This window comes from Aphelocoma coerulescens, chromosome 19, assembly GCF_041296385.1.
Source record: "Aphelocoma coerulescens isolate FSJ_1873_10779 chromosome 19, UR_Acoe_1.0, whole genome shotgun sequence".
NCBI lineage: Eukaryota > Metazoa > Chordata > Aves > Passeriformes > Corvidae > Aphelocoma > Aphelocoma coerulescens.
Genome location: NC_091032.1, coordinates 3,368,138 through 3,391,882, shown reverse-complemented (window position 1 = coordinate 3,391,882; position 23,745 = coordinate 3,368,138). Strand labels below are relative to the sequence as shown.

At 45.4% G+C, this 23,745-nt stretch overlaps 1 protein-coding gene across 3 annotated transcripts in view; it reads left to right on the top strand.

The window, feature by feature from the left end:
* Window positions 1-23,745, top strand: part of CLIP2 (CAP-Gly domain containing linker protein 2) — a 79,913-nt gene that overhangs the window by 39,034 nt on the left and 17,134 nt on the right. For all 3 annotated transcript variants that reach the window (XM_069033339.1, XM_069033338.1, XM_069033340.1), the window contains 6 exons: window positions 7,378-7,502; window positions 11,932-12,145; window positions 13,097-13,294; window positions 15,034-15,137; window positions 16,539-16,599; window positions 22,566-23,510. In XM_069033339.1, the coding sequence (XP_068889440.1) occupies window positions 7,378-7,502; window positions 11,932-12,145; window positions 13,097-13,294; window positions 15,034-15,137; window positions 16,539-16,599; window positions 22,566-23,510 (1,647 nt within the window). The remainder of the gene's footprint in view (window positions 1-7,377; window positions 7,503-11,931; window positions 12,146-13,096; window positions 13,295-15,033; window positions 15,138-16,538; window positions 16,600-22,565; window positions 23,511-23,745) is intronic.

The following is a 23,745-nucleotide window of genomic DNA, read 5'->3' as shown; positions in this document are numbered from 1 at the left end:
TTGAAGTCTAGCGAATAAATGTGGGACAATTATTAACCTTTGCTTTAGTGACAGTGGAGCTTCCTGAAGTGGGATAATTGCTGGAGTTCTGCTGATAATTGCTGGCTTTCTGACTTCCTGCAGGGAAAGAAGGGATGGAAAGAAACAGAGCAGTGGAGCATTTTCTGCCTGGGAGGAATTTCTGCTTGTTTTTTTGCCTAAGAAAATGTATTTTGCATTCTTTGTGGAGAGGCTTTCTCAGCAGCTGAATTCATTCCCCCTTCGATGCCATTGCTTTCTGAAGAAGTGGGGGAATGAGGTGGCTTTATTATATGTCAGCCTAAATAAAAAATAACTTAAACTAAAAGAATTCCTCTTAGAATAGGTGTTCTGCCCTTCAGCCATGCTTGTGTCTCCTAACTGGGATTGTGCACTTCAGCATTGAAGTGGAGTAATAAATAAGACAGTTTAAGGGCCAGGTTATATCCCAGTGGCTGGTTCAGTTGCTGAGGGGTATTGCCCCAGATACCTTTTGGATGGATTCCAGGTTTGGGGTTTTGCTGGAACTTGCAGGTCTTCAAAGCCAGTGCAAATGCTGAAACAGCAGCACTTGCAGGGAGAGTCGATGAAGCAGCACCTCAGCTGACGTGGGGCAGGACTGTGTGGAGCCTGCCTGGGCTGCTGAAAATGGATCCTGGGCTTCCCCCTCAGTGTGTGGTTTTAATCATCTTGTCTGTCTGCTGCAAACTGCTTTTGCCTGCAGTGTGTTCAGCCCCAGCTCCTGGCAAATGACAGAATGCACTCATGAATAAACGAATCAAGTTCTTTCCTCAGCATCCCCCCGGCATGTCTCTGCCACAGCCCTGCTTGGCCAGCCTGGAGCTGCAGAAAGCATTGAATCACCTGAGTGAGAAATAATTTCCTGAGAAGCTCCCTGGGCAGGAGAATTGGAACCTAAGCCCTTCTCCTTGGGCAGAGACAACTCACTGCTCTGCTGCCACCAAGTTCCTGAGCTATTTCAGTGCCTGAGACTGAAGCCTCACTGCTGGAAAGGCATGCAAGGTGTTACGAAGGAAGGATTCCTGCTCTTTATTTTCCTGATTAACTACTGGAGCTCTCCCAGTTTGTGGGGTCCTAGAGGTGCAGCAATGCTCCTGTGTGGCCTTTTTCAGACAATCAATCACCAGGCATATTCCCTTATTGCTAACCAGGCAGAAAAGAAGGAAGGATTCCATTCTGTAGTTCTATCAAGGCAGGATTCCACTGCCTGCTTAGAGCTCCATCCATAAGACCAGCAATTGCCATGTCATGACTAGAGAGTGTTGCAGAATGGCAAAGTGTGGGAATGATGGATCTCTGTCCCTATGGAAGTTTGTGACAGGCAGTGGGAAGTGCAGTGTTCCAGCTGTTTGCAGGATTCAAGAGACAAGAGAACACCTAGGACTCCTCGTTGGAGCTCTTTCCCTACCATAAATTGTTGCTGGAAAGGGGCTTTTTACAGGAGTGTGTAGTGTCAGGATAAGGGTGAACTGCTTCAAACTGGCAGAGTAGGGTTAGATTCTATATTAGGAAAATATTCTTTGCCTGTGAGGGTGGTGAGGGGCTGGCACAGGTTGTCCAGAGAAGTTGTGGCTGCCCCATCCCTGGAAGTGTTCAGGGCAAGGTTGGATGGGGCTTGGAGCAACCTGGGATAGTGAAAGGTGCCCCTGCCTGTGGCAGGGGATGGAACAAGATGAACTTTAAGATCCCTTCTAACCTAAACCATCCTGTTCCTATGATTACCTGGGACTGCAGTGAAACAGAGGGAAATAAATAGCCTAAAGCAACCTAACATTAGTACATTAACCCTTAGAGGCTCTTTGTGCACGCCCTCCTAACCATTCATTTGGACTGAGACACTGCCTGGCCCTTGTCTGCTGGGTGCAATATCTGTCATTAAATAGGAGTTGTAAGTGGCCTGTGGTGGAGCAAACTGTGTTACTAACGTGGGCGGACTTGGTATCGGAGACAGCCCCAAGAGAGGATGCTGTAATTCCAGGCTTTCCTCTTACACCACCTCCCTAGGATATTATTTTCTCACTGGTGCCTCACAGATAAATGCACAGAAATGTCTTGCATCAGCAGTGCTGTCAGACTCATCACTGTGCAATGCTGACTTGTGCTGTGGGGATGGGTAGGCACAAAGATAAAGTGGTTGGATGAAAAGAAACTATAAAAAATCCCTGTAGCTTCACATATGGAGGGCTGGCCTGTAATTCCTGGCTGTCTGTTTCTCCCCTCACCCTAAAAGCCAGTTCTGGCATTCTCAGATGACATGGTATTTTTCCGATCAGATAAAGCTGCTGATGGCCAGATGCCACAAGTTGTATTTACAGATAAACCAGACCACAAGCCAGATCTCCACCTTTCACTAGCTGCTGAACACTAGCCCTGGCTAGTGGGACACTAGCCCTAGCTGGGACACAGCTCTGGTATGTGATGACCACATCTGCCATAGGTACACACATTTACCCCCTTGCATTTACAGGTCATTATTTCAGGTGATCTGTAGTAGCTGGACCCACAGCCTGTGCCAAAAGCACCCTCTGTAAATCAAGTATTATTGTACAGTGGTTTTCAATGCTTGGAAGAGCTGAACTGTGTGTGATGGAAAAACACAGCTCCTGCCTCTCTCAGCTTGGGTGGAAATAGGATCCTTTACTGTGTGGATGAGTATGGGGAGGGGGAAATAAACCCAGCCATTTATCCCCAAGGGAAAGGATGGTTGCTCCAGCTTACAGGCTGGATAGAGCCTGCAGGTACAGCTCAAACCAGAACAAGCCACACTTGTTGCCATAGGTTAGCAAGCATTGTCCTGGAAGGGATGTCCTTGCTAAGGGGTGCTTACAGCTTCCTCTGGGACCTGACAGAACCTGTCAGCTGGCCAGTTTGAATATGGACAATTCAGTTAAGGTGATTTCCAAGTTCTTGTTGGCATCATCCAGTAACAGAGTGGAATAAGCTGATGTGCTGCACACAGAAAGTAGTTGAAGGTCCTCAGAGTGTAAAGCAAGTGTCCTGTGTGTGCTCTTTTTCCCCCACCCCCTTCCTCCTTCTTCCCACAGGCGAGCAGCAGGAGAGTGCCATGGCTCTGCTGGGACCCAGCATGGGACATGGGAGCTCTGCAGAGGAGGCTTGTCTGTGTGCTGGGCACTTTATGTTCCCACCTCCGCCCTCTGGTCAGGAGCCCTGTCTTGTGGAAACGCTTTGAAAATCAATTAAATGGGTAAATTAGAATGTCAAACAGAAAGTACAGTGTTACCTCTGGGTTTCTGCATGGGAGTATGCTCAAGCAGGTGCCTCAGCCATTGCTGAGCCCTGAACGTGCGTGACATGGTCAGGGACAGTCCCTGTTGGCCTGAAAGGCACAGAGAATTCTATTTTTCTCTTCTTCCTGAGCAGTATTGGAGTGTATCGCAAGCAGAGCAATGCCCACAGGCCCTAGAGTGAGGGCAGCTCCCAAGAGGTTCTTGCTTAGAGCAAGGAACTGCTGTGGGATGAGCAGGGCCATGAGGAGCAAAGAGCAAACACAGGCTGGAGGGGGTGTTACTCACAGCAGCCAGATTGAGATCTGGCCTGCTGCTAATTTGGTAAATAGTTTAAATGATATATTAGCTCTGATGAAGACAGTGTCGGGAACGATTAGCATGATTGTCTTTTCAGCCCTGGGATACTGGTCTGGATCCCATTTTGTCATATTGATGGGAAAAGCATAGTAACATGTGATGTCAGTGATACTACAATTAGCAGAGAAGGTGTGTAGATGTCCTTCCATGACTGCATGTTGCTGCTCTGATTCACCAGTAGATACAGACCTGCTAAATATCCTTGGCTTCATTTTGTTGTGAAGGTCAAGCCCAAGACTGTCCCTTGAAACTACTGGAGATCTTTCACTGGGGAAAGGACCAGTTAGGAAGATAGCCTTTGATTAAAGGCATGAAAAAGGGGGAAGAGACCTTCAGTCTGGAAGCTGAATGTTCCAGGAGCTGCATGTTCCAGGAGCTGCAAGGTGTGTGGCTCGGAGACTGCTCAGCTCCAGCTGAAGAGGAAGGGCTACCATGAGCTTGTTTAAACTTAACCATAAGTGTTTTTACCTGAAGTGGAGAAACTTGGAGTGTTGAGACTGGTCAAAATAATCTCCAAAACAAAAAAAAATCTAGTATCACTGTGTCAATATTGTTTCCATTTTTTGGAACTTCCAGAAAGAGCTCTTTTTAGCTGCTTTATGATTGGTTGTTGTTGTTGTTGTTTTTCTCAAAACAACTGTAAAAGCAATAACACTTTATATTTGATAAAATCCCATTCTTGTGGGCATGCATAATCTCAGCAATAGTTTTGGTAGGGTAACTATTAAAGGCTTCTCAGAAAAGCTCTGGGAGTTTGGTTCATTTTTGAGTGAAATGGCTCTAAAAGCTGTGACATGTCTGCACTGAGGTCGATGGCAGCCTTGCTAATTCTGTGCTGTCTCAGGCTTTAGCAGAGAGGGGTTGCCCTCTCCACTTTGTCCTTGCTTCACTCCAGACACCGGGCGTGTTGAAGATGTGGCTGTGACTGACCAATGGGCCAGGCTGAGAGATGCAGACAAATTCCCCATGGAGAAATTCATGACTTGCAGTGGCACTGATGCCAATGTCAGTCTGGGATGTTCTGGGTTGAGATCCTCTGGTCTGCATGCCATAGGAGCCATGCATGCTTAGCTGCTGTTCATACCTGGATTATAGATAGTGGTATCCAAGCCAGGCATGGGCAGAAGGGATGGCTGTGAGCCCCCATGAGTTATACCATGCCATTACTAACTTCCTTGGCTGCCTTGTATCCTCTCCCAAGGTGATACCTCTGACTTATTGAAGGGTCTGATAGAATCAAACATTCTGTTCTGATGAGACCATTTCATACACAGGCACAGCCTGCTGACTGGCTTCTTCAAAGCATTTTTTATTTTAGCAGCATTAGCCGAATAAATCTGCATGTCTGAGTTGGGTGAATTTTGTGGACTCTCCATCCATCAGAGTTTTTGCATGCCTGCCAAAAGATGGGAAGCTCAACAAGAGGCTCAAGCACTGGCATGTAAGTGTGATAGCCTGATCTTGGCTTCTGACTGCACTGCCAGTTGGGCTGTGGGGAGCCCAGGCTCTTGGAGAGCAGATGTGTCTGTCCTGGCTTGGGGGAGAACGTGATGCTGTATGGCAGGGTGTGTTTTACAGAGAGGATGGCAGAATAATTAACATTCAGAAATGAAAATAGAATACACTGCTCTGGAAAGCGGGAATTGTGTGGCCATTCAGGGAAGTGTTGGATCTGATCTGTGCTTAGGGTCTTCTCTGACATGGGGCTTTTGGGTGGGAGCATGACCTGCATTCTTACTGCACAGTTTTAGTGTTGGCATAAATAAGGGGTGTATCAGGTCAGTAGGGGTAGTTTTTTACTCTCTTGGATGGAAACAGCTTTCTCAAATAAAAATACTGATGGGGACATAACTGGGTGGTCCTTTGTGTGGATGGAGGAGTGGGACCCTGCAGTAGATGCCACTGCCATAGTGATGGAGGGAGGTCACTGGATTTTTTTAAGATTTACATGAGACTCTGTCAGGGTCATATGGATTGGTAAAGGAAATATCTGACTCAACATCTGGAATTAAAACTCCATAAAAATAAAATGGAGGGGGCACACCAGAATGGTAAGTTCCTGTGAATGACATTAAGATTAATTACACTTATATCGAGTTCAACCTGCAGCTAAAGAAATGTATTAGAATGGCATTAAATCATTGCATTAAGAGGCTAAATTTGTATAAACTCAAATCAATCAAAGTAGGGATTGGCATTTAACTGTGAGTGATAGGTAAAGAATTCATTGCAACTGTTCAAATCTGTAACTTGCTAAGTACCTAATACTGAAATCAAATTGTCTTTTTATTCCTGGGCACAATGTAGGACCAGAAACCTTTCTTATGATCCTTTTCCTGCTGGCAAATATTTTACTCTATTCTGTAACAAAGAGAACAACATAAAGATTTTCTTCCATAAGCAGCAGCGCTTTGAATCCCTAGTGAGAGAAATTCCAGAGGACTAACCCAAGCTGTATGCTGCAGCATCCCAGGACTTGAGGTAGGACCCAGGCTTTGGAGCTGTGCTGTTTAGTCCATAAAGGTGCAGTTATTTTTAGTCTGGGAAAACTCTTTTTTCCTTTGTATAAGCAGTTTTTTAGGGATTTAGAATTGGTAAATCTAACATGCCTACCCTGGAATACACAAACCCAGAGATTTCTGCATTCAGCTCTCACTGTTTTCTGTAGGAAAATAATACTCTGTTGATACCTTTTAATGTTTAATTTAAGAAAATTAATAACTGCAAGTCATTCAGGATGAAGCTGCAAATTTAATTTTAAACTTATTTTTAAGCTTTCTTCCTTGAATTTAGGTGTTAGCAGAGATAGGCTATAAAAGGCTTAGATCATATACTGATTTACTTGTAGTATGAACCTTTAGAACCACCCTCCTTCTTTTCTGTCTCCCTTTTCTCAGCCCAAGTGTCTAAGTGGGAGTGTTTGGTGCAGAGGCAGCTGCTGCTCAGTGCCACATGCTCTCGGAGCAATGATCAAAATACAGCTCCAAAGGTTCCTGACTTTTGCCCTCCTTCAGCGTCCTCAGTAAGCTGGAAACTTTAAGAACTTTAAGTGTAAATTCAGGAGAAAAAGGTGTGATTTATTCTTATTTCTCCATGGTGGGGGAAGAAACCTGTGCTGGAGGATGCCTGGCAGTGAGCTGAGCCCCACTCGCATGCAGTTTGCCAGCACTGGGAATTGCTGTAGGAAGTGTAGATAAAAGTGGAGGCTTTTTCTGTACAAAACACCTCTATTTTGAACAGTTTTTACATCCTTAGCAAACCCTGCCTGGGAGCAAGCTGAGGAGCAATGAATGCTTTCCTGGCTCAGCTGTCCCCTTGCTGTCCTGTCCCAGTATTGCCCAGAACTGCTGGCTGAATGAGCACAGGGCTGAAAACCTGTCAGTGCAGGTCATGGTTCTTCAGGCAAGGCAGGTACAAGCTGTGCCTGCAGGGCTTAAACTCCTTTGTGGCCTCACAAGTAACTTGGTGCAATTAGTTGACACCTTGAAATATGTTTTCATTATATTTACTCTGACATCTTCCAGGCAGGCAGTCCCAAAAGTGGGAGTTCATCAATTCACTTTTAATTATTGGAAAGACAACTTCAGTGCTGGGAGAACTTGGTGTGAGAACTATCTGCTGACAGAAAATACAGGTGTCTTGTCCCCCTCTCTACATACTTGTCCCAGATTTAGTCCCCTTGTGTCAGTGCTAGTGCTGCCATCTCTAATCCTCAACATCTTCTCTCTGACAGGTTGGTGGGACAAAGACGGGAGTCGTGCGCTACGTGGGAGAGACGGATTTTGCCAAAGGAGAGTGGTGCGGTGTGGAGCTGGATGAACCCCTGGGAAAGAATGATGGGGCAGTTGCTGGTACAAGGTACTGTGTGCTCTGAACCCCAGCCTGGGTCCTGCACACCTCCTGGGGTGGCTGGGGGGCAAATGCCATCAGAGCTGGGAGGAGTGTTAGGGCTGTGTTTGGTTGGACATTGTGGGTTGGGAGGAAGAGTCTAATTTTGAGTCTTTTAGGCTTTAGGATAACCTTGCAGGGAGATCAATACAAACCTCATCACTGGGGCATTTTAAAGCAGGATCAGATAACTTCTGTGAAGGAGGAACCTGAATGGCTTCAGGAAACAGGAGAAAGTAGGGAGAGAAGATAACTTACAGTGGGATTTAATTTTTGCCAGAAATTAATTCTGTTGACTGTATTAGCTCTGCTTTCTACCACACATTCCTGTCATAAACATTCTTCTTGTGCTATAAGTCACCTTGTCAGAACTACAGAAGACAAAGATTTTACCTTCTTTTCTCCTCAGCTTAATGTTTTATTCTGTTCTTTCTGGGAACAGATTTCCAGAGGTCTGAAAGAACAGTTGGTGGTTGTTTTCTGTCCTTGTACTAATTCTGTAGTGCGACAGGTGTCTGCTGATTGATCTTACCACTTCTGACTCCATAGGCACCTTCACTCTTTTCCAAAAAAGACCTTGTTACAGGTGCCTATAAAACTAGGCAGGGACATCTCCCAGGCTTGCCGGGAAGCCCCTTCTGTTCATGTGGAATTTAGTTAAGGGAATGACCCAGGCCTTGGATCTTGAGCATGGGGGTGTTCAAATCTGAATTATACAGCAGCTCTTCGACCCTGTTTCAAATACAGGTGCAGCTGATTCCTTGTCCCACACAAGTTCTTTAAGTGGGAAATACTGTTGGTTTCCTGGAGCTTCTGAAGGCAGTCTGGCTTTAGGGGTGAGATTTATCTTTCACAGAATTAACTAAGTTGGAAAAGACCTTTGAGATCATCAGCTCCAACCTATAACTTTGACACTGAGGAGCTGAGAGTTCCTGCCTTGTTAGATCTCAGGTTCTGTAATAAAGGTTTTTTATGTTGGGTCAGCCTTGTTTTGTCCAGCAGCCATGTGTGCTTTCATTTAAATTACAAGAAAAGCTGCCTTGTTCAGTATCAGGGCAAGAAAGCAGTAAATGATTGGCAGCAGATGGCTGAGTTTCAGCCTGTTCTCAAAATAAAATAATCAGGATGGTAGAGAATAAATAATGGAGTGATTGCAGTCCCTGCTTTCTTTATCAGACAATTCAAACTATCTGGAAGATTAATCTTCAGGGTGCTCAGAAATGATTTATTGTCTCTGTGCATGTGGAAGGTGTGAAAGGCAGATGTGAGTGTAGTGTTCTGTCTGCCTCTCATTCTTGTACCTCTGTTGCTGTGTTTGAAAAATCCAACTTTTGGAAGTCATCTGTCTTCTGAAACTGCTGCATCTTGGCTGAGGCTGCTCTGGTGCGTGCCCTGTCTGCAAAGGCTTCTCCTTTGTTTCACACTGTTTAGAGAAAGGCTGCAGCATTGTCCATGTCTGTCCTTTTGTGCCTTCATCCAGCCTTTTGATTTTCTTGTAGCATGTGCCCATTTCAACAGCAGTAGTTTGGAGAAGCTAACATAGTAAAACCAACTCCCTTGGTGCATGTAGGCAACCCTCAGTCAGTCTTCCCTGTTTGCTGTGGCAGCATGGAATTCTTGAGGCTGCCCTGATCTTGTCCTGCCTGGACAGAGGCTGTCCAGGACTCTGGAGTCTGTGCTTTGGTGATGGGTTGCCATCTAGTGAGCATCCCTGGCCTGGTCAACAAGCCCAGCACTGCCTGCTGCAGCTACAGAAGGAGAGAGGAGCCAAAACTGGAGCTCAAGACACTGGAGGCTGGTGGAAGCAGCAGAGGCAGCACGGAGCAAAGGACATTGTCACCACCTTTGCTGTCATAGGCAACTCCAGCTGAGTAGGTGGTGAATTGGCTGAAATTTGTGGTGGGTCACTGATTTTCCTGCAGGTTCAGGTGTGGATGTACATCAAGGGAAGGTTGAAGGGCTGGGCTTTCCCAGCAGCTGTGGCTCTTCAGTGGAGGCTGCCTGCAGGCTGTGGATCAGTAGCAGTGGCCCAGGGGACAGGGTATCATTGTGGGGAGCCCCTCTGTACATCAGATGGTGCTGATTTGCACTGAGGTTTGCTGCATCTGCTTTCCTGTCTGCACAGGAGACTTCAGAGGTGCTGGTGTAGTTTGGTTTGGTGTCAATTCCCCAATGCCAAGCAAGTTCCATGTACTCATCTATAGTAATTTAAATGTTACCTGCTTATTTTACTGTTCTCCCTTCTCTGTCTCTGGTCCAGTGGGAGTCCTTGCTCACTAAACTGCCCAGACCTTTTACTTTTGCATAGTTTGTGACATGTCAGCCTTGGACACTGAAGATTTTTCCATCTATTTCAACATTTCCTGTGCCGTTTCCCACCTGCAGTTGCATTGCCATCACACTGCCACTTTTCTTCCCCATTTCCATTCTGTAATGTGAGTTCAGAGCTCCTCCACACTTGGTGAGAGCAGCTCTTGGTTTTCAAGTAGATTTTTTTTTTTACTGCCAAGTGTTTTGGACCGAATTTCTGCTTCTGAACTATAAAAGCTAATTGCAACCACTTTCAATCTGGACTGAAAGAAAATGGGCAGACATAGTGATGCAAGTTTGGGCTTGCTAAGAGCTGTCAGAGGCTTTTAAGGGAATTAACCTTTGGGATTGTTGTGCAGCCAGGAGTACCAATCTGTGCTTACACCAGGCAGAGCTGTGGAAGGGGCTGTTGGCCTGCCTGTGCCTGCTGGAATTTGGGAAAACTATGCTGAGCAGGGCTTTGGCAGGTTTGTAAGAGGTCAGCCTGTGGTATGGCTGGTTTCTCAAACCCAAGGGCCTCTGTTGGCAGGAAGCTGAGGAGGCTGAGAGATTTGGGGTTGTAGAGGGGTTGTTTAAAGTTTGTTATAGAAAAAAAATGGGTTTGAGCAGATGCTTGAAAATTAGTTTTATTCTCATCTGGCTGGAGATCAGGCTGTTCCCTGGCCTCCCAAGCACACAAGGGTCTGCCTGTGACACAGCTGTATGGCTGCCAGCACTTAAAAATAAAAGGCAGTTGGGGAAACAGCTGCTCACATCTGGCGAGAGAGAGAACTTGGGCTAGTAGAACTGTATTTGTGTAATTTAGTCATTAGAACCTGGTTTTTAATATTAAAATAGGACAGATTGTTTTATAACCCAGTATTTAGTCCTATTCTTGCTGGGAAGCCTGTGAGAAAGCTCTTATAGGACCTTTTTATGTTGGCTGCTCCCCTGAAACAAGGGGATACAGTGCTGGAGGTGATCTGGTTTTTCTTGCTGCAGGGCAGCTGGCCAGCAGCAAAGGAACCTTGGTTTATGCTGGTTAGCCAAGGCCCTGTGGAGGAGTTTCCAGGGTTTGACACTGATTTTGGCTCATTTTTATTCTGGAAGAGGGCTCTGGAGAGACACAGTCATTGGGCTCACTGCGGTTGTGGAAGAGAATTTGCACTGTAATTATCTGATCCTCCCTTTTCCTCCATGCTTGCATCTTTCCAAGTTTGTTTGCATAGGAAATAGTTTCTCTGCCACCCCAAGGAGGTGGCACATGCTGGAGTTTGCTGTAATGGTATTTTTAGCTTCAAAGGTTTGAGCTGCCATTTTCTCCTGTTTTAGTAGGAAAGATTTTTAGCCTGTGGAACATTTATACAGAACTGTGTGATTCAGATCTTTTTATCTGACACAGCATCACAGGGTGGGCCAGGTTGGAAAGGACCACAGCTGGTCATCTAGTCCAACCTTCCTGCTCAAGGAAGGGTCATCCCAGAGCACATGGCATAAATATTGTGTCCAGAAGGTTCTGGAATATTCCTAGTGAAGGACACTCCACACCTTCTCTGGGCAGTGTTTTCAGGGCTTGGTCACGTACAGGGAAGAAGTAATTCCTCATGTTCGGGTTGAACTTCCTGCCCATGGCCTCTTGTCTCATTGCTGAGCCCCACGGAGTAGAGCCTTGTCCATCTTTTGACATCTCCCTGCAGACACACTTCACTGCATCACTATCTTCAAAGCAGGGTAAAGAGCACACACAAGTTTTGAGAAGGTTGGTTTGTTGTAAAGGTTGGTTGGTAAAGGAGTGCTTGTGCTCTGGCTGTGTTTATGTTGTGGGATATGTGCTCTCCAGGCTACCAGATGTGTCTTTCCTGGCATTTTATCAAAGTGCACAGCAACTAGTGCTTGGCAATTAACCTCAGGTCTCCCTGCTAAAGCACCACAAATGCAAACATGGAGATTGCCAGTACTACAAGTAGGAAATGAGAATAATCCAACTACTTGTACACAGGAAACAATGTCACAGCAAATTACCCAGAGATGAGCTGTGGGCCGGGGTTTTGTACTGCTTGGCTTGGGTGAGATGGATGCTCTGCCACTTCTCACATCTCCTGTATTCCAGGTATTTTCAGTGCCCACCCAAGTTTGGCCTCTTTGCTCCCATCCACAAGGTGATCCGGATCGGATTCCCATCAACCAGCCCTGCCAAGGCAAAGAAGAGCAAGAGGATGGCCATGGGAGTGTCAGCCCTGACCCACAGCCCCAGCAGCTCCTCCATCAGCTCTGTCAGCTCGGTGGCCTCATCAGTCGGGGGCAGGCCCAGCCGCAGTGGGCTGGTAAGTGGCCCCTGCACGGTCTCTGCAGCCTCAATCCACTTCTGTGACCCAACTCCACAAAGCAGGAGGGTGGGGTTTTCTTCCAGTGCAGCTGCTCCTTCACCATTGATGAGGTGAGGGGAATGGAGTGTGGGACAGTGTTGCCCACCTCACAAATAGCCTCCCTTCATGGACACGGGGACTGTACTGGACACCAAGCAACTGTGACCATTGAAGAGCCTGAAGTGTGATTTTCAGTGGGATGAATCTCAGTTCTGCTGTCAAGAGCAGGTTTATAAGGGATCCCTGCAGAAAAAGGACACTGTTTCCAGTCTCACATGGTCATGCTGCTGCACTGACCAGCTGTGCAAAGCTCCTACTGTGACTGTCTTATTGTGGAGGGTGACAGTGTCGTGGGTCATATGCCTGGGGTTTTGGCAGCTGCTCAAGCAGGCAGAAAGCAGAGCAGGCAGTGATATTATTAAAAGCTCTGGCTGTGCTGTGGTGTTGCTGCAGAAGACCTGCAGCCCTCTTGGCTGGGGAAGAGGGTGTGCTGTGTCATTCCTGGGAGTGGATCGAACAACCCCGTACTGGTCTCCACTTGAAATCAGTCTGCCCAGCTGAGCTCACCTTTTGGGATTTCATCAGTGCAGGTCATCAATGAATTATATTTAAGAAGACAGATGATACAATACATGGTAATTTTTCCTGACCCAGTTCCCACCCCATGTTCTGTCCTTTGGGAAATGGTGCTTTCATTGCAGTGCAGAAGAGCAATTGAGCTTGTGAGCGTTGTCCAGATGTCTCTCAGACTTAACCTCCCCTGTAGGGCCTAGAGCTGGAACTGCAGCTCTGTTCAGCTGAATAAATGACTGTTTAGGTGAGCAGCATTCCAGATTTAACAGGGGACTTCAACTATTCTAGACTGGAAAGGACACAGCTGTACCCCGTCTCTTTTAACTCTTTTCCCAGCTGACAGAGACCTCTTCTCGATATGCCCGGAAAATCTCTGGCACCACAGCTCTCCAGGAGGCACTGAAGGAGAAGCAGCAGCACATTGAACAGCTGCTGGCAGAGCGTGACCTAGAGCGGGCAGAGGTTGCCAAAGCCACCAGCCACATCTGTGAGGTGGAGAAGGAGATTGCCATCATGAAGGCCCAACACGAGCAGGTAGGAGGTGATAAGGCTTTTTATCACTAGCTGTCAAGTGTCTGAATATTTGATATCCCCTGAAAGTGTCAGATCATAACGTTACCCCTGTGTGTGAAACTTGGGTTCTGAATTTCTGCCTTTTATGTGGTGAGTTAAGCTGAGGTGTCACAGTGGGGATACTGTAAGACAATATATCAAACAAGGAGGCCCGTGGGAAAGAAATATCTATGGACCAATTCTTGATAGATGTTCCAGAGATGTTGATTTCATGGCTGAGGATCTGCTGAGGAACTGTTCAATCACGGGACCCGAGGGTCCCTGCCCTGCACAGGGGAACACAAAACAACCAGTGGGGAACGAGGCTGACCAGGGGCAGGAAAACCCCGTGTCTGTCCCCTCAGGGCCCCTCTCCCAGGGCTCCATGGCAGGAGGGGAGGGACCCCGACACTGAGGCTCTTTCTCCACTCTCCCAATGTCACATGTGCTGTCTCTGCCCCGAGCCAAGAGCAGGAAAACAGCTGTGCCAGATAAGAGGCAATAGATAGTTTGTGTCTGGTGGATCAATACATTTCAATGCTGAAATGCAAGTGGAAGGCAGATTTGTTCCCCTCAGCCACTGAATCTAGCTGTGGCTGTGACTGCATTGCAGTGATTTTGTGGTGCTGAGAACACCAGCTCAGTTCATATGCCACTGCTTTCCCACCAGAGAGGATGTTTTTATCACGTTAATGAACTCAGGAAATCTGGAAGGAAAACAGGCTGATCATATTAGGTTGGTGTGTGCTTGTTTGTTTTTTGCACAAGCATTTGTACAGAGGATATTTTATGTATTCAAATGCTTAGAGATGTGTTTGTGCTATTTGTCAGTATGTGGTTCTTCAATGTCTTCTTGTCTTTAATACAGCTGCACAGAGTGTGCCTCCAAGTTAACAAGGTGGAAAATGGCCGTGAGTTCTAACTTCCAAGGCCTTTTAAGGTCCAAATTACCCAATTATGGAATGCAAAGTAATTTGTTTTTACTTAATCCAATAACTAACTATTCATGATCTGCACTGCGGGTTTTTTGACCCAATACCAGAAACACCCAGATTTGTGAAGAAGAAGGAGAAAAGAAGAAGAACAAATCCACACCTCCATATTTTTACACATATATATATTATTATATCCCAGAAATCTAAATTCTCTAAACCCAGGGTTCCAACATGCTCTTGTTCTAAATTCCTTACTCATGCTTATAAACCTGAGTGAGCTACCTGGGAACAGGGATGGCACTGTACATTTATGTGGTAGGTCACACCTGCCTGTCAGAAATGCAGGAGAAGTTGGGAAATCAACTGCAAGCTGACTTTCTTCTTGTGTATCATGTTTTCCAGTAATTATCAGTAACAAATCAATTAACAGAAGTCTGAAATGTCTCTCTTGCTTCATGTCTGGGGCTGAATTGCACTGATAACCTCTGACCAGATTTTCAGAACTTTTCAGGCTTCAAGTTCTTAACTCTAATCAGAGCTGGATTCTTCAAAAGGTTCAGGTCAGAGAGGTACTGAAGCATGGATCACTTACAGCTGCTGGAGACTGAGCAGTTTTTGTCTCAATCTCTACATCCCGTGCTCTTTGGAAAATGTGCTCTTACCACAGCATCCTCTGAAACAGATCATCAAAACTTTCTGTTCCCTAGTTCTGACCCTTTCTTAAACAGCTTTGTACTACTTCAGAAATGGCTAGCTTTTGTGTCTCAGGCTTATTTTTTGCTCCAGTATGTCACAGAGGCAGAAGGAAACCTCCAGCGAGCACGAGCCTTGGTGGATGGGATGCAGAAGGAGAAGATTGAGCTGTTGAACCAGCTGGAGGAGGAGAAGAGGTAAAGCAGGAGTGGATGGGTGTGAGGGAGGTGAAGTCACGTGTGGACAGTGAAGTCGTGTGGACTTCTTCCCCTCCATTTGTGATGGGCTGATCTTGAGGATGTTCTTTGTGAGGAAGGGAAGCCAAACTGGAGTACAACCTTACTGTAGAGTGATTCACTGTCCCCCCACATCACAGAGGCCCCCATCCATGCATATCATGGTGCATACTTTTCCTCTCTAGGTAAGAGTGAAGATCTGCATGTCCTTCTTGGAGTCCAGTTGCTCCATGTATATAATTAAGCTCTTCAGTGGGAATAGGAAAACATTTCTAGGTATTAAATAACTGAAAACAGTGTTGATTTCAATTGACTGATGCCCCTCTGAGGATGAAATGTTTTTCATGCATAAGTCTTCCCCTACTCCTGGTAGGCAGCTGACTTTCCCAGCTCCAGGAGGCCCTTTAACCCAAGACAGCTGAGTTTTCCTCTAAATATCAACAGATACCTCCCTCCTCTAATTAGAGGAGGTTTAGAGAAGGAAACTTGTTTATGGAGTTCATTATGTACACTCAAAGCTATTTTTATCTCTAACAGAATCAGAGTCCTTACATCTGCCGACCAACTAAACATCCTCAGCCTTTTTTTTTTATCAGTAAAGAGGAAAAGAGGGCTGAGTCTAGCAGAAAATTGAATTATTGTCTACTGTTACTGGCTTCTCTCTTCCAAAAGAGAAGAGTTTCCTCGGCATGTCTGTGTTAATGTGTGTGAATTTATGTGCATTTATGCATGACTGGCCTGTACAATCTGTGGGGAAGGCACTTCTGCCAGGGTAGCTCACAGTCTCCACGTTGTGGAAACACTAAACACTGCCCACTCTCTGCCAAGGAGGCAGAGGATCCAATTCCCTTGGAATATTTTGTATGGACCCTGTGCATTTGGGACAGGAATTGCCCAGTGCTCGGCTGCAGGATAATAAGGTTTAAACAAACCAGTGAAACCTGGTTGTGGTTCACTTGTTCTCAGGATCCTGGGGTCAGAGAGGATGTACCTTGCAAAAAGGCCATGTTTGTGTGTGGAAAGCTGCTTATAACTGTCCTGCTCCGTGGGTCTTGCTGCTCAGTTTCTGCTGAGCTGTTTGTATCCAAAGGTGGTCTGTATTCCTCTCCTCTCAGAATTTGATTTTGCAGGCCATGACATGATTTTTTTTAATATTGGGTGGGTGGTTTTAGAACACAAAAAGCTTACCAGTAGTTTTTGGGCAGCTTTTCCATTTGTTGGTAATGATCTCTCCATTGATGGTGTTGCAGTAATCCATCAAACTTGATTAATAGTGAAAAGGTTTATGCACAATGGCTGCTTAGACAGAGGGTGCTGAGATGAGTGTTCCTGATTGTTCTTTGTGTCCTTTTCCTCCCCCAGGAAAGTGGAGGACTTGCAGTTCCGTGTGGAGGAAGAATCCATTACAAAAGGGGATCTGGAGGTAATTCCTTGTGATCTTGCCAAAATGTGGGGTCCAAAGTTACATGTGGGGCCTCACTTGAGTAACTTCTGCCATCTTTTGCTCCCCTCTAACAATACTTTATTGATGGCTTTGGACCTGCTGCAAACACCATGTGCAAACTGTGAGGATTGTTCTTTGGTGTGGTGCCCAACGACTGTTCACACTTGGAGCTGCCTGGAGTTAATCTGTCACTCTGAATTGCCAAGCCATATTAAAATCTGTATCTGAATGTGTTGGAACATATGTTTTTCCACTCTAGAAATGAATTGATGGTTCAATTCCTGTCCCTGCAGTGTCCTGCTCCTAGTAGCGAATGGGCGCACGCAGTCTCCTGGTTGGATGCTATTTGATTCCAGCCAAAATTCTGTGTATCCTGAGGTATCCTCATGTGGAATTTACTGCCCATGAGTGTGGGTTTGACACTAGGATTGACACCCTGTCACTGGGAAGGGCTGTTCCTCAGAGTGATGCTGTTGCAGTGAACATGGTGCAAACTGGAAGTGATGTTGGGAGCTTGCCCTTGAGTGGGAGGCTTTTCCAGGGGGAAAAAAGGAAAAGAAGATCTTTCTGTGAAAGCAAGGCTCTGTTCTCCATATGTAAATCAAGGGAGGTTTCCTTCTCTTCAGCCAGAAATCTCAAGGGCCCTGCTCCTGTGCTTCACTGTCACTCATAGCAATAAAAGCCCAGGAAAATGGGAAAACTAGGAAATGGATATGTTGCTGTGGCTGTGATCCTGTTGGCATAAACCTCTCCTCTTCATCCAGAAGCTGAAGGAGATGTTTGACAGGGTGTAAATTAGCAGTGCACTGATAGCAGACCTTTGCTGAAGCACAGCAAGTGCAGTTTCTGCCTATTGTGTGGGTGCAAAATTAGATTTCTGTTCATCCCTGAGCTGACAGCTTTCCCCTAGTGCTTTAGAGAAGGGTGGTTGATCCATCCATCATTCCCTTTGAGAGTAGTGAATTGTACTTTTGTAAGCTCCAAGTGGCTGTGTAATGATGACAGTGGGACCAGGGTTGGCCAGATAGTATATATGGATTTTTTTGTTGTTTTTTTTAAAGCCACCATGCTTAGCAAGATCATAAGCTGCTGTGGACAAGGGCTCCCATTCTCAGTTTGGGACTTGCAGTCTTAGATTTAATTTTCCTTTGGGCTGGGAAGGAATTGTTTTGCAATGGGGATGTGGCTAAGCTTTCAGCAGACCATTATGGTCCTGTCCTCACTTCCATGCTTGTCTGTACAAAAGAACAAATAATTTAGGAAAGCTTGATTTCCTCTGATCCAGGGAACTGGCATGCTCTCCATGAGTCCAGCATCAGTACCAGCACAGGCACTGGCAGAGGGCTTGGCTGTGGCCAGTTTTTACATCCTGTCTGCCTAATTTGCATGCTCAGACTAAATGATTGACCCACTGGAGTTAATTCTCACCTTCCTGCTTTTTTGTGGAGATGGTTAAGCTTTCCAGAAGCAAGTAATTAACTTAGAGAAAAAAACCCTCTGAAACCTTTTATTGAAAATCAGGAGGAGAAGTGCTCCTTCATGTTGCAGTGTTTCCTGGGAAATGCTTGTTCTTGATATTCGTTGTGTACAATCACAATGAAGTCATCCAGTGGCTGCAAGCACAGCCCTTGGCATCCCTCTCTAGAGCTGAACTAGCCAAAAACAAAGTCCAGTGACAGTTGTCTGCTTTCCTCTGGTCTTGTCAGTCTTCTTACACCAGCAGCTCTTCCAAGGATTCAGAGGGGAGTGTTTACTGTGACTTAACAGCCAGTAACAGAAATCATGACAATGGTAAGAACAGGTTCTCTGCTGTGTGGTCCATGGCTCTGGGGTTTCTGCTGAAGGCTTGGCTAAATGCCCTGATGTTTGTCCCACTAGCATGTATGTTCTGAACAAATCTAGGGCTCTTGGGTGTAGAGCATGGCAGGCAGCATCCTTGGAAGCAATTTGACCAAAGAAATCCATGTGTTGGTGGCCTGAAGATGCAGATCAAGGTTTTGGACCTCTGATAGAGGGACTGTGGATTTAGCCTTGCTAATAATGTAGTTATTAATTCAACCCACTTTTGATCCTGGTTGGCAGCTGATGCTGTAGTGCTTTGGAAGATGAAAAACAAATGCAGAAAAGCTTTCAAGAGCTCTGAAAGATGAAAACCAAATTTAGGAAAAGCTTTCAGGAAAGGCTTTTTGTGGTGGAAGACCATGGTTTGTGGGAAATACTATCTTCAAGGAACTCTCTCATGCTCATCTCTTGGATCCTGCAGCATGCCTTGAATGTCAGTGGGAAGTCAGTTTATAATTAATGAACAGTAATTTAAGACAAATAGCTAGAAGTAAATCTGAAATTCCTATCTGAGCTTCCTCAAAGTGCAGGAAAACTTTGGATTTGAGACTCTGACTCATATTGGCTAGTACTAGCAAACCAAATTACATAAAATAATACAGGATTTGATGTGAATCTAAGATTTAAGGACTGTAAAACAGTTAATCTAATTTTTTCCATGGTTTTTGGTTTCTTGTTGTTGGTTTTTTTTTCTCCCCTCTATTTTCATATGTTTTTCCAGAGTAGGAAAATAGCAGGATTAATAGATACTGACCAAGAATATCAGGTGGGACTGAGAGCTTGACTGAGCACTTGTGTTAACCTCAGGAGTCTGGAGAGCATCTCTTTGAGAAGTCCAGAGATGAGTTTTGTAATAGGTCAGCATCTTCAGGTAGAAAATATCTGCTGTGCTGCCACCAGTTAATTAATTGGTATCAAAGGAATATTTATTCCTGTAAGTAAAATCAAGCCTGGAGCTCCATCTTGAGATGTGGATCTTTGGACTTTATAGGGAGCAGAATTAGTTTTATTTAATTAATTAAATGCCCCTTTTTTTTTTTTTTTTTTTTTTTTAGGATGCAGTCAGCCAACTTTTGCACTTAAGTTATATAATTTGGGATTTTGATAATATTTGGGCTCTTGAATCCACCTGTTTCCCTCCCCCTCCCCTCCTTCAGGGATCCAGTAAGGCACATAAAATACAGAGCCATCAGAATATAACTGGCAGTTACATCACCATCTATGAGTACATGTACAATGATATTTTGCAAGCATAAAATGTGGATTTTTTTAAACTTCAGTTTCTATCATTTGTAGACAACTAGCCAAGCCTTGCTTTATTGTAGGGAAGGGCAGAAAATCCTGAAAACTGGCTCTAATAGAAAGAGGGGGGGGAAGCAAATAATTATATGGAAAATGAAGGGCAAAAAATGGTTCTGAGCAGGTTTGTTTGCTTTTTGCTAGATTAAGTTTTTTATTTGGTAGATTAGTTTAATTCAAAGGAAAATGTGGGTTTGTAAGCTAAAAAAATGTGAAGGCCAGAGTGTGCATGCACTTTCCTCTCTTCTTTTATTTATAGTGAATTTTACATGATATTACAGTGGTGATTGTGGAGTGCTGAGCTTTGCCACCAAGTGCAGCTTTGTGGTACTTCAGCTTTAAAAGTGAAGGGCACTAAAGGAATGCCCAGAGCCAGTGCTCCAGGATTTGGGCAGATTACGTGAACTTCTTGTGCTTAGTTGAATTATTTGTCAAAAAAAACCCCTTGAAAACAAATCGCCAACCAACCAAAAATCCCAAAACCAACCAACCAAAAAAGTTCTGTTTTCTTGTGCCAAAATTAGTAGACTCTTACTGTACAAAAATCACTTTGAAATTCATGTCAGGCCTATTCAAACCCAAAGCACTGATTTATAGAACAGTTTGGTATCTCAGTTCCCTGACTGCTTCACTGCCGTGTATTTTTGGTTTTACAACATGTCATGTACAGTCTGACCTGCTTTTTCTTCCCCACTTAGTGTAGGATTCACACTGTCTCCAGAGCAAAAAGAGGATGGAAACTTCCAACTCTTTTCACTCTACCTCATGATTCTTCTTGAGGAAAGATGTGGAGAATCATTGCGATGTCTTTGCGTTCTCTTTGTGTACAAGGGCCTTGTACTGGTGGGAGCTTTGCTTTTTAGGAAGTGGCTTCAGTTGATGCAGGAAAACACTGATGCAGGTCTCTAATGCAGAAGGATATTTTCCCATCACAGATTCAATTTTCTTGTGAAGAACCACTACGAGTACCATGTAAAATCCCGTAGGGACCGTTTCCTGTTTGGTTGGATTTTTCCTCCTTGTTTGGATCTTTATTCTCTTCCTGTTGTGAACTGCCTTTCCTTGTCTTGTACGCTGGAGATGATGTTGCAGCCTTCTCTTTCCCTCTTTCTCTCTTTCCCTCCCTTCCCCTACTCCCATCTCCACTGTTCTTTTTTCCCTGTGTGTGACCAGACTCAGACGCAGTTGGAGCATGCCCGAATACGGGAGCTCGAGCAGAGCCTGCTGTTTGAGAAGGCACAGGCTGAAAAACTCCTCAGAGAATTAGAGGACACCAGGGTAATGGACCCCCACTTGCCCTGCCTGCAGACAGTGCTTGCCCTGCCTTGGTGCTCATGATGCCTTGCTTTGGGTTTCTTTCTTTTGGTTTTTGGGGGGTTGATTGATTTTGGCTTGAACTTAAGCTTCCCTGATTTTTTTATTTTTATTTTTATTTGCTCTCTTTCCCAGAAATAGTAGTATAATGTGATTTCTAGCTTTGCTTCTCATGTGGGGAACTTGTTTCTCAGATTGAGTTTGCTTCTCTGCCCCATGCCACCATCTGACACATGAGCTTGTCACAATTCATTTTTCAATTAGCATATCCCAGCAATATCCACACCCTGCAGAATTCATTCTGCTTCGAGGCCCCCCCCAGGCTGTAAGAGGAAATAACATTGCAATCAACATTTCAGTCTCCCCTGCCAGTTGTGGGAGCTGCCATCTGAAGTGGAAGGTCCTGGTGAATGCAGGTGGGCCCACTCTGATCCTTGGCTCTGCCTGCAGCAGGACAGGTTGCCCAGAGGAATCCTAAAGGCAGGCCAGATGTGGAAAGGGCTTTTTCATGCTGGTGTGGTGTGGGAAGCAGCAAATTTGTTGCAGCGAGCAGCAATGGGTTTGAGAGCTGTAGAAAACATGAATGTGAGGGTCTCCAAAAAGTGTGGATGATTTGAAGCCCCCTGTGCCCATCTAAAATAATGACCACCAGCCTCCTGGGCTGATGGCTGCTGGGGAAATGGCGATTGAAATGGAGTGGAATTGATCTCTTGGGGTTTGGCTCAGTTTCCTTCTTTCTGTTGCCTTTTTCTAATATTTCATCCTCTTCTCCATCCATAGCTTCAGCACCCTGAACTCCCTGTGACTTGCAGGGAGTTCAGCCCTGCCAGGTTACATTCAGATTGCAAAACATGGATCCATAGCCCTTAAGCTCAATGTGCACCATGGCCAGATTTATTGTCTTGCATCCTCTAGCCTCCTTTGTTATTTTGACTTTGCTAATAAACTCTAACAAGTACTCACGTGTAAAAATCCCTTTTCCTTTTTACACCAGGGTAAACAAATTCCATTACAGAAGAGAGGTCTGCAGGCTGAGGATTGCTGAGCAATAAAGGAAACATGATATGCTTAATGCTGGTTTTGATGCTTGTGAAATTCCTGCATGTGCAGTCACATCTCCTCTGTGCATCATCTGGCAAGATGCCTGATCTGGAAACATAATGCCCTTCCAGGACATTATTTTTCATAAACCACTGTTGCTCCCTAGTGAATTTCAAGGGTTATTTCCAAGATAGTTTTTCTGTGGAAAGCAAGAGATTTGTATTAGGAAAAATAAATTGCAATTGGCACAGACATAACTGTGAGTTGTCGGTGCTGCTTACCCTGGTGCAAAACTGTGCTCAGGTTGGAAGGTACCGGCTGTTCTTTACCTCATTATTTGAACTTTGACTAACGTACTTTGGATTTCCTTCCACTGGAGCACGCTTACTAAAGGGGAAGGATGCAGCGAGGAGAGGTGCACTGACTTTGTGTTCTCTGTTGTGTTGCAGTTAACCACAGTGGCCGAGAAGTCCAGAATCCTGCAGCTGGAGGAGGAGCTGAGCCTCAGGTGCAGCGAGGTGGATGAGCTCCGGCAGTGCCTCCGGAGCTCCCACCAGGCAGAGAGCCCTGAACACAACCTGGGCTTGCAGTCGGAGGCTCTTCGGCTGCGGGATCAGCTGCTGTCTGCCAACAAGGAGCATCAGAAGGAAAGCAGCCAGCTGAAGGAGAAGTACGAGAAGACACTAAAGAAGTACCAGCAGGAGATGGAGAAGCTGAAATCTGTCAATGAGAAGTACTCACAGGAGATTGTTGACCTAAAGCATAAGGTTCAGCAAGCCACTAATGAGAACATGGGGCTCATGGACAACTGGAAGTCCAAGTTGGACACGTTAGCTTCTGACCACCAGAAGTCTCTGGAGGACCTGAAAGCCACACTGAACTCAGGCCCTGACACCCAGCACAAGGAGATTGTGGAGCTGAAGGCAGTGGTGGAGAGTATAAAGTTGGAGCACCAGCTTGAGTTGGAGAACCTGAAAGCAAAGCACGACATTGAGACAGCTGTCCATATAAAGGAGAAAGAGAGTCTCAAACTGAAGCTGCAGGAGGCTTTGGACGAAGTGGAAAAAAGCAACAGCAACTGGAAAATGCAAATGGAAACCAAAAGCAGTCAGCACCTTCTTGAACTCCAAGATGTGAAGGACAAGTGTCGAGATGCTGAGCTGAGGGTGCATGAACTGGAGAAACTTCATGGTGAATACACAGATCAGACACAAGCAATAGCTTTCTTGAAAGAGCAGATATCTTTGGCTGAAAAGAAGATGTTGGACTATGAAACGTTACAGAAAACAGAAGCCCACAGCAAACAGGAGATCCAAAGACTGCAGGAAAAAGTGCTTGTCTTAGAGAACAAGCTGCAGTCCATGGAGGCCCTGCATCCTTCTCAGCATGCAAATGTATGACTTTGGGGTCATTTGGCTTGTTTATTATCACTGTTGGTAAGCCCTCAGCTGCTGCCTTGTGCAGTTTTCTGAGGCCCCAAATATCTGGATGTCTTTTCCTTCCACTGACAGTGCTCTTTCTGCACTGCATCTCCATGCTGAAGGTGTCTTTCCACTCTAGAAAGCCAGTACAGTGGGACAACTAGGAAAAAAGAGCAAGTGGGGCCACATCTGAGCTTGGAGGCTGCTG